The following is a 10,495-nucleotide window of genomic DNA, read 5'->3' on the forward strand; positions in this document are numbered from 1 at the left end:
CCGATTCTGTGAAATATGGTGGAGGTTCTCGGTCCTCTGTCTGCTCGTCCGCCTACTCCACCTAGGACATCATCTCGTATGCTGTCTGAAAATGATCGAACTGAAGATTCTCCGGTTGTTGTACACACGCCTCGCGACTCTCCCTTCTCCGTCAATGGCTCAACTGGTGCTCCGTCAAGTCGACAATCCAAGCGCGTGAACTTCTCACCATGGACAAGATACATCAAACCTCCCTCGTTTACCAATTCCGCCGCGAAATCTAAATCTGACCTGAAGTCCCTGCCTCCCTCGAACGAATGCAAACCTACAAAATCTATCCTCAAACCGACCACATCTCACTCTGCTACCAATTCGCCGTCTGCTGAACCTCAAGCTCCCATTTCCTTCGCCATGCTTCTAGAGTCGATCTTACAACAGCTCGCTGGAGAGGCTGTCAGTTCAAGGCTCGACGCCTACATGCAGTTCTTCGGGGCCCTGAGAGCATATGACAATCTGCCTGGCGATCAAGAAATCATAGCGAGGTTGGGCTTGATCACGCAGTTCATACATCGGGACGTTAGCCGGGACTTGACAACCGGCGGACCGCTACATACCAACCTTGTAATACAGGCCCTTAAGTTGGCTGTTGCACTGGTTTGGCATAGTGAGATCTCTGCGCGTCTGCCAGATGACTTCAAGACTTTTCTCGTCGATCATTCCGTCAACTGTCTTCAAGATGTGAAGATGCCAAAGTCCGTGGTAACTCACTACTTGTCCGTATTGTCAACCCAGAACTTTAACGCCAAGGTCATGACGAACACGCGAATAATACGCATTTTGACGGTTCTCCATGAATTGACTAATCGCGTCACTGGAAGCGCAATTGTGTCCCAGCGTTTAAGCATCTATCTTCGTGTCCTCAATCAATCCAAGATGATCTTCGTCTCAAATGCATCCCTGTGGATGGATCACCTCATATCCGGCTTGCTACACCATGTCAAAGATATCAGGATAAAGGCTATATCGGTGGGCTTTCAGACCGCCATAGCGTGCGGACCAAACCCAACCTTGTCGAAATGCGTCCGTGAGGTCTTCAGCAGACCTCTCGATGAGCGGAGGAAGCTTGTGACGGAAGTGTGCGAGCGAATGACGCGCATGATGGCACTTTCTGATTGCGGAGTCCACATACCTCAGATATGGAGTGTGATTATTTTACTCTTGCGCAGCAAAAAGTTCAACGTCGATCAGTGGGAGCATTTCAAAGAATGGGTCCTTGTGCTGCAGAGATGCTTCAATTGCAGTGATTCTGCAATCAAAGCGCAGGCCATCGTTGGCTGGAATCGGTTTGTTTATGTCGTCAGTCCTAGCGACACAACAAGCCCTTCGTTATTGCGGATGCTGAGCAAGCCCATCGTCTCTCAGTTCGATCGGAAGAAGCAAGACAAACAACCCAGTCAGCTAGCCTTGTGCAGCTACTATAATCTTCTCTACTACGCCTTCCGTCCCTCGGCATCTTTTCAGCATCTTGATGTCGTCTGGGAAGAATATGTCGCTTCACCGGCTTCGAGCATTTTTTCGTCTGTACCCAGTCTCAGCGACAGGGTAGCCCACGTGCTATCAAATATGCTCTGGAGCCCGCAAGCGAAGGTTTGGTTGGAGAACAAGGTCAATGAGAGCAATAAGCTGGACCCTGAAGAGTTGCCATCCATTGACAGTAGGTGGATTCGGTCGAGGATAACCTCGGTTTTGAACGTTTTCGAGGAGATCTTCAAGTCTTCTGTCTGGAATCCCGATATTGAGCGGTCGAATATTGCTGCAGCCTGGATCGGCTTGGCCAAGGCCTTGTCACATGCGTCGAGCAAAGAGATTACGCCCACGCCAGAATCGATGCAAGCTGTAGCACACGTGCTTGGCCTTCTTCAGCGCCTCTGGAACGCCGGGCCCTCCTCGCTCAATGCGGCTATCGAGAAGGACTCAACGGATGCTTTCTATGACCGGTTCAGCTTTCTTGCCACCACTATGATCTACAGTCTTGGTAGCGCACGGTTTACCGAGAAATTACTCCTCAAGACAGCCGATGAGACTTTTCAGGCTGCTACTACGCCTACGCATCGTCATCAAAAGGCGAATACAAGTCTAGACAGTCCCATCCTACATTTTCTTCGATTTATCAGTGAACTACCTGGTCATTCGAGGCCTTCCCCGTCATATTCGCGCCTCGTTACCCGTGTTCTGGAAGCTACTTGCAGTGACAAGCTATCAAGGAGCTCACGTCTGGAATTCTTTAGCCAATGCGCAGATATACATGTGTTTGATGCGGCTGCTCATATTGGCGATGATAGTCTAGCTGAAACCGTGTGGAGGTCTGTGTCACAGCTGTCTGCAAGCTCTTTATCCTCTTTCCCTATGGAGACAGCTCGCGAACGTGACGGCTCAGTTTGCCGTGACTATGAGAACATTGTTAACATCCTTTCTGCCGGCTTGAAGTTCTCCGACGTGTTCGAAGTCTGGAATCCGCTTGTTGATTCTCTTATCCGCGTCGTAAGAACCGAAAAGGGTGATCGGGCTATTTCCACCATGGCCATGGAACCTCTTGCCGCATCTATCATAGAACAAGGGACACGGAATACCTGCAAGCCCTCCGCATCACTCTTGAAACTCTCGCTCTCAATTCCTTACGGCCACGAGGCGGAGACGGCAAAAGGAACTCATGAAATGGCCTTCCCTCACAAGCTGATCGAACTCGTGGATAAGACTCTTCGTCAGTCGTACGAAAGCTTTGATCCTGTCGAACCAAACGGCATTGCAGATTTCATCGAGTGCCTGACGTCTCTACTGGGATCGGGTGTACCTACTTTCCGTACAGCAATGCTCACACACCTCCAGCAGTCCCTTGCATTTTATCTCAAGGACGGGGAGCGCAAGATAAACGCCGAGAGTGGCGTGGAAAGCAGAATCCTTACTGCTGTAAGTGTACGAAGCAAGGGGCTTGTGTTACGTACTAACCTAGAATTAGTGTCGCGCGCTGTCGTCAGCCGTCTTGAACATCTTGCAAGCAGCACAACCTCACGACGCCTTCTGTGTACAAAAGTTCGAGCCTATAATCTGTGCGGGTCTTGAGTCCACACATGCCTCTGTGACAAAGAGATTTCTTGATTTCTGGCGTTGTTCGTTTGGATCACAAGAGTCTTTGCCCTGCCCCGAGACAATATCTCGCGCGCTACATGATATTGAACTCCAGATGAAGCTCCAGCAGCCACATGGTCTTCGGCAAAATTCACAGGTACGTATTCTTTTTGAAGTTTCAGCTTGCCCTGCTAAGACTTTTTAGTCCGAGGCACAATCCGATCATCAGGACGCAAAGACCATTCCAATCGACACATCGGTCAAGTCTCGCATTGCTTTCATTCTTGATGATCCATTCACATTGGGGCTGAACTCGTCGCCTATAACCGGAGGGTCTGAGCGTAAAGCCATGCCTACGTCTTCGGAGAAGCAGACCGGACATCCAGCAGGCCAAATATCCCAGGCTGATGATGACTCTGATCCGGATGTGGCCACAGGTCATTCGATGCCCCTCCCAACGGGATCCGGAGACCCTAGGAAGCGTAGCGAGTTGTTTTCGATCATTGAGAGCCTTCGTTCGTCTTCACCTCCGACGAATACTCCAAGAGAACTCGGTTTCATGACGCCCCCGCACTTGCGCGACCTGCGCAACGCGGATACCGACGCCGGGACTCCACAAACCCCTACCCTACCACCTGTCGCCACTGACAACGAATACGGGTTTCTCGGTTCTTCCCCTACGCCGGGTACTCGAAGCCGAACGCAATTGAGCGAACCAGAGATACCCCAATCGCTGTCGACTCCAGCGGCAGAAGAGTCTGTCCTAGAAAACGACCTTCAATCCTCCCCTCCAAAGCTGAAATCGACCAGTCCTGAACCTCGAAGTAACACAGGAAACATGAACACACCAGGATCAGGGAACACTGCGTCGAACAGGAGCAGAAGATCGAAGAGGAGGGCCCGGCGTTCGTCAAGGCAGAAGAAGGCAATGAACGCTCAGTCCAGTCAACCGGAAGCGACTGATGAAAGCATGGCAGTTGATTCAGAGCCACTGACGAAGCGTCTCCGTTCATCGACAGGCAAATTGCCAGAAGACAAAAGTCTCTCCACTGAAGACAGGCAATCGAAGGATTCGTCAAAGAATGGCTCTCGTGACTCTGGGCTTTCCCAAGACCCTGTTACGGATTCTGGTGCTACTGAGGAGCCTGTCATCGAGCCAGAGCACCAGGTTAATGCTGAGCAACCGAAAGACAAAGAAAAACAACAAACAGACGGCTACGACTACATAGCGGACTCATGCAGCGACGACATGGAGACCCAGGTTGCGTCTCAGTTGGAGCAGGATCTAGAACTCGCTGTAGATCTGGACGACACAGCGAGTATAGAACATGCAACAGCTTCGGGGCAGGGTGCGAATAAGAAACGAAAGCGCGAGGCAGAGCAATCTACACCTTCGGGCAAAGAGCGGCGTCGCTCTTCAAGACTCACAAAGACGCCTTCTGTCGTAGATATCGAGGGAGGCCGTGCTACTCGGTCTAAGAGACCGATGACCGTGTCACAGGAGGTCGAATCATCCCCTGCTGAATCGGCGCCGAAGCGACGGAAGACCGAGTCTAAGGGTGATCTGACTAGCACGAGCAAGCCCGCCGAGCAAGCAGCTAGTACTGATAGCGGGAAGACCAAGGCCGTGGATACCCAAGACAGCTCCCAAAAACGCAGATCCTCTCGTCTCAGCGGACAGGCGGCGCCAGCCATTTCTGAGGAGAGCCCGCTTCCGAAGAGGTCACCACGACCTAGTCGTTCTCGCAAGGCGACCAAAGACAAGGCCAAAGACAGCATACCAGAAGAGCCTCAACTTAGAGAAGATGTCGAGACCCATCACGACGAGACTCCTACTAGAGATGCGGTGGACCAAGCTGTCAAGGATGAAAAAGAGTCCAAGATCATTGTTGAAGCTAAACCAACTGAGCAACTCCCAGAACCGGATAGCTCAGTGCAGCCTCCAACAGAAGCTCAGGTTGACGAACTGATGGATGAGCCGGTGCCCGAGACCCAGCAAACGGCTCCTGATGACGTGCCAATGGAAGACGCGCCCACAGTGACCGACCCCATCCCTGAGAAGAAGGCGCCATCTGAAGAGAAGGATCTGGAGAAGGAAAAGAAGACGCGAGCAGTATCCCGCACAACGCAGACCGAAGGCCAGAAGGAGCCAGAGATCACAGAGGCGGGTATCACAGACTCCCTCCGTAAAGTCTTGAGCGATGTGAAACTGGCCAAGTTGGATCGAAACTCGCTGAAGGAAATTGACGATTTACTATTTGATATCCGGGTGGAAACGCATGAGGCATTGAGGAGAAACACCGGTTGAATGGATTTTGCATAGCGATGGCGTTGTACTTTTGTCTATATCCTAGTATCAATATTTTATACTCCTTGCTTTTTTTTTGTCTGTCTGTCTGACTGTTTTATTTTGTGACCATGGCCATCAAAAGAAGTCTCATTTGTTTATGATCCTGTGCTTGATTTGCCATTATTCTTTCGGTCTTATGTTCTATTATAAGATGGACGATGCGGAAGCTGAATGTACTCATCACGCTTTTAAGACTGGAGAATGCAATTGTAATACCAGCATACCATAAACTACATTCTAATCCCAATCACTAGTCACTACAAGTTTCTTTAACTAACTAGTTAGTAGTTCAAGATGATTAATCCGCGCATTCCTTGGCCGCTGACAGGAGGACCAGTCAGTCCGTCATCTCATCCTCACTGCCACACCCATCAGGAGGCTTACTACTACTTACCAACCGACCAACCAACCAACCATGCTTATCCTCCGGGGCGTCTCACAGGGGTCCCCTAAAACCCGAGCATATCAGTCAGCTAAATACTAACTTACCTACTTCATCTATCCATCAGAACTGAGTCTCTACCCTCAGCATGACCACACTAATGACCCAACCCTGAATCAAAGCCTTAAAAGTCGTCAGTCAGACTGGCGTCATGGTCCCGAAGAAACGAGGAAAAGAAACCCGATAGCAAGTGGTGGTGTATTCACTAACTAAACTAATCTTCCAACACAACACTTTGATTTTTGTTTTCTTATCGCGGGGTCTATGACTGCGATATAGTGTGCTTTACTTACTCACTCAGCTCTTACTTTGTTGGGATCATACTGTCTACCTACCTGGATAGATAGATAGGTAGTTTGTAGTGTGAGTATGTCCCTATCTACCTACCTTATTTATTCATATAATAGCTGGAATACTAACAAAGAAGACCATCGCAACAGCACTACATCATGGTCCAAGTATCCTCTCTAGCATTAGTAGGCTATCTAGCTCCAGTGCTCGTTACGTTTCTGCTCTTTATAACATGGTATGTATGTTTTTCCATCCATTACGAGGGGTATATATCGCAAAGTCTCTCCATACAAGAAAACCATATATCACTAGGAACTCAAGCTGATCTGGATAAAATCGCAGGCTCATCCTCGGCGCCCGCCGTCGCCGTCGCCGTCGTCGCCTCTACGGCCCTACATACCCCTACTCGGACGCCGAAATGGCGGCGGCGGCGGTGGGGGGACAACGTAATCCCCGGATCGTGATCTCGCAGCAGCTTATCGAGGTACTTTATCCGCAGGTGAAGTACAAGGACTGGTTGGCTGGGAGGCAGAATGAGCAGCAGCAGCAGCAGCAGCAGCAGCAACAACAGGATCAACCATCCGGTGCGATAGCGCAAGTGAGATCCACATCTGGAGTTAATACTTCCTGTGGATCGCCAAACAACATCAACACCAACACCAACATCAACGATAGCCAAAAAAGAGACAAAGACACAGAAGATGCAGATACAAGCGGAGACAACCACCGCACGTGCGCAATATGCATAGACCAGTTCGCCGATGACGACGAGATCCGATCCCTCCCGTGTCGACATATCTTCCATACGGTGTGTTTGGATCCGTGGGTTACGAAGAAGAATGCGTTTTGTCCATTGTGTAAGAGGGCTTTGTGTGGGGCGAAGAAGGGGGATAGTGGAAGTGGAGGGGATAGGAGGAGTTGGCCTTGGAGGAGGCAATCGCAGAGGGCGAGTGCGAGGGTGGTTTCGGTTTCGGTGCCGGAGGCGGCGGTTGTTAGGGGGTCGGTTTAGTTCATATGTTGCTTTAGGCAATTGGGGTGGTGAGTGGCTTTGTCTGGAGATGATGGGGGGAAGGATAGGTCTTGGTGGAGAGGATATCATACAATACTAAACGTACGCGGAGTACGCAATATACAATACTAGGGTAAAATTCTATTTCAATCTCAACTTAGGCATCCATCGTCACTGCATGATTATTCACGTAAAGTTAAACTTATCCTGTTATCCCAGTTACAACCGGGGCCGGATAGTCTGTCCACCTTCCCAAGATTCACCCGCCTCCAGGCTCTGCCAGCCAGCAACGGAACCGGCCTCGACACAAAGCATGTTCTTGTATGCCTCGTCAGGACCAAAGTCCGCCATGCCCTTGGCCTTCTCGATCCAGGGGTTCCACACGACCACATCCGTCAATGCCTCCCTTGTGATAGAGAAGAGAGGCTGATCATCCGACGCCGTGGACACGATAATCGGCACCTTCGGATCCAATGCCTTGTACACACGATCCGTTTCCTTGTTGATTTCCACTGCCTCCGAAGTCTCCGTGATAGCTGCACCGCCCTGAGTCTTGTCCAAGTATTCTTTTTGCTGGAGGTTCTTGACCCGGACGTTCGTGATGTCCTACATGCCTCGTTAGCCTGAATTTAGCGCTGCAATTGGGTCGTGACATACTTCAACACTCAGATACGTATGCATCAACACCTGGAAATCGAAATTCTGCTCGCCCTGGTTCTGCACCTGCAGAGAAGTCTCCAAGCTTCCCTTTGTCAAAGTCACGCTATACACGAGTCCAAACTTGTACGGCCAGGCCTTCTGGAACTCCTCGCTCAGCATGGGATGCGATAGTCCGAAGTCCAATTTCACAGCGTCTTCGCCTTCTTTCCGGTCGCGGCCGAAGGCTTCGGACGAGGATTTGCCAAGGAATTCCCAGTTCGAGTTCCGGGCGAAGCCGTGTTGGGGGAGGGCAGAGGTGGCGTGAGTGGAGGGAGGAGGACCGAAGACCTGATTTGGTAAGAATAGGAGTTAGTTGGTTTGAATTTTGACGGAGTACTAGAGTGGAGGTAATAGAAAACAAGCGGGCTATTCAGTAGTCATTGACTTGTAAAGAACATACCGGGAATACGACAGGAATTCCACCCCGGATAGGCTTGGAACCATCTAGGTTAGCCTTCTCGCTCACGAAGAGCTGTTCCTTGCCATTGGCAAGCTTCCAGGAGGTGACGGTGGCTCCATAGAGATACACGGTGACGGACTCGCCGGTGGGGAGGGTAGCTTCAACGGTGTTGTCGCGGAGGGAGATGGTGGGTTGGGGAAGAGAGGCACCGACGCCGATGGCGGCAGGCTTGTTAGAGCGATCCATGATGGTGGTTGGAAGTTAAGATGAAGGTATTCAAGGTGGAAGGGAGAAGGGGAAAGAGCAGCAAAGACGGAGGATGGATGCGGGGAGGCCGGAGTCAACTGAACCGGCGGGGCGGCGGGGCATTGGCGTCATTCGTCCCTCGCCGTTTCAGTTTACGAGCACAACTCATCCCCTTCCATTTCTTATCTTCCTATTGTCGAGGTGCATGTTTCATAGCATGTGATGTGTCTGGACAATAGTTTGAGTCTTCGAATTTTTTCAAGATATTTAGATGTCCCAATTCAGTTGATCAATGCAATGACATCACATGTTTGCTTTCCGTCAGGGTCCAAAGTCAATGCTAAGCTCGATCCAGGGACTTGAGAGAATGCAGATCTGTAAGTGTAGCACTGATATCAACAATAGACGAAAGACGTCGAGGGAACTAAGATATGTATGAGGCTATCCTAACCTCTATGTTACTTGCAGTCCAAACTTCGTCTTTTTATGATGGGTAGCACCTAGAACCATGCCCTATCGGCTGTGCACACCTTATTTGACTCTGTCCACAGTTTCAGCCACTTCTTTGAATTATCAGCAACAGTAGCTTAAAGAGCCAGTCAGTACTTGGTCTATTATGTCCCTACGGCTCCCATGTTTAATAGGGAGATATAGCCGTTGAATTCACCTTGAGTGACGGGCATATTGCGGAGACTCAGAGTAGTATGACAAGATTTCTTCGTTCATTTTCTGTTTTTTGAATCCATACATCAATGCACGTACATACTCCTTGGATTTCCACCCTCTCCCAGATAACAATAGTCATCATCGAAATACAATTACCTCCAAGTGCAATGGCTCAAATTGGAAGTACACCTATCCAACTCTATCCTTTCTCATCTGTCCCTCCTAATGTTCGTCTCATATTAACCAATCTGTCAAACACCATGGGATTAGTAGATAGTACGCCTATACAGAAATTAGACACATTAATACTAAGTATATAGTTAGTACTAGTGCTGTTCACGAATGGCCCAAAGAAATGCCGAACCTGCATTGAAAACATACTAGTTTAGAACAAAATCGCGAATCGAAGACACCTAACGACATACAATAGGTAGGTGTCTTCTCACTATGAAACTACTAACTATTACTGTTTAATTGCAGGCTATAGTATTAATGATGATACGGTGCTCTTATTCTATGGCCTCTTTTCGGAGTTGGAATCCTTCGGTGGTGTTAGCGCAGCGTGGGCAGATCATTACTGCTCCTGAGAACCGATAGCATAAAGTACGAGTTTTACTATTTGGACTAATGATCTGACTAAGAATACACCCATTATAAAATATGATATGGAAATATGGTACCCTGAACACACAAAGAAGGAATACCTATGGAGCCACAAAGTAAAAAAAAAGTACGATATTCGCCACCATACCCAACAAAGCAACCCAACCCAACCAGGCTACCCTACCAATAGCACCGACAATCCAGCCAGCCATCCAGCACCCCCAAATCCCACACACTCAATCCACACAAACAAACCCCCCACTCCAGCAGAGAAAAAAAATTCATTTCACAAAGTCTCGTACCAATAGCCCCATCACCCAAGATCCACTTTCCACCCTAAAAAGGGTCCAAAACATGGTTCCCGAGCTGTCAAAAGAGCGAAAACGACCAACCAGCACCCACCATATAGGACTAAAATTGAGTGGGTATTCTAACAACCGGCGCCAATCGTCTAGTGGTTAGGATGCAACCTTCCCAATCTGACATTGGATCAGGTTGCGACGCGAGTTCGAATCTCGCTTGGCGCAGTTTTTTACTTGTCTCTTTTTTCTTTTGTTGCTATATAATAACAATAGGTGATATGGAGTATATGGTTTTGGCATTGAGTTAAGATACTCTTTTTTTTTTGTCCTATATGGTTTGGTCAGATATTCTACATCTGGTTAATGAATTCCTCAATTTGTG

At 49.2% G+C, this 10,495-nt stretch overlaps 3 protein-coding genes and 1 non-coding gene across 4 annotated transcripts; 3 read left to right on the top strand and 1 right to left on the bottom strand.

The window, feature by feature from the left end:
* Positions 1-15: 15 nt before the first annotated feature.
* Positions 16-5,413, top strand: AtWU_02872 (putative telomere length regulator protein (Rif1); the record flags this gene model as incomplete). Its single annotated transcript, XM_035497985.1, has 3 exons — positions 16-2,946; positions 2,996-3,262; positions 3,311-5,413. 3 exons carry the CDS (start codon positions 16-18, stop codon positions 5,411-5,413), a joined length of 5,301 nt encoding a protein of 1,766 aa, XP_035353878.1.
* A 933-nt stretch (positions 5,414-6,346) lies between these two features.
* On the top strand, positions 6,347-7,197 carry AtWU_02873 (putative RING finger protein; the record flags this gene model as incomplete). The annotated part of the gene is made up of 2 exons (XM_035497986.1): positions 6,347-6,423; positions 6,531-7,197. 2 exons carry the CDS (start codon positions 6,347-6,349, stop codon positions 7,195-7,197), a joined length of 744 nt encoding a protein of 247 aa, XP_035353879.1.
* A 219-nt stretch (positions 7,198-7,416) lies between these two features.
* AtWU_02874 (D-hexose-6-phosphate mutarotase) lies at positions 7,417-8,542 on the bottom strand (the record flags this gene model as incomplete). Its single annotated transcript, XM_035497987.1, has 3 exons — positions 7,417-7,803; positions 7,855-8,184; positions 8,297-8,542. 3 exons carry the CDS (start codon positions 8,540-8,542, stop codon positions 7,417-7,419), a joined length of 963 nt encoding a protein of 320 aa, XP_035353880.1.
* A 1,709-nt stretch (positions 8,543-10,251) lies between these two features.
* On the top strand, positions 10,252-10,338 carry AtWU_t69. The gene is given in 2 exon segments: positions 10,252-10,288; positions 10,304-10,338. It is a non-coding gene; the product is annotated as a tRNA-Gly (tRNA).
* The last annotated feature ends 157 nt before the right edge of the window (positions 10,339-10,495 follow it).

Source organism: Aspergillus tubingensis (genome assembly GCF_013340325.1).
Source record: "Aspergillus tubingensis WU-2223L DNA, scaffold_4, whole genome shotgun sequence".
Lineage (NCBI taxonomy): Eukaryota > Fungi > Ascomycota > Eurotiomycetes > Eurotiales > Aspergillaceae > Aspergillus > Aspergillus tubingensis.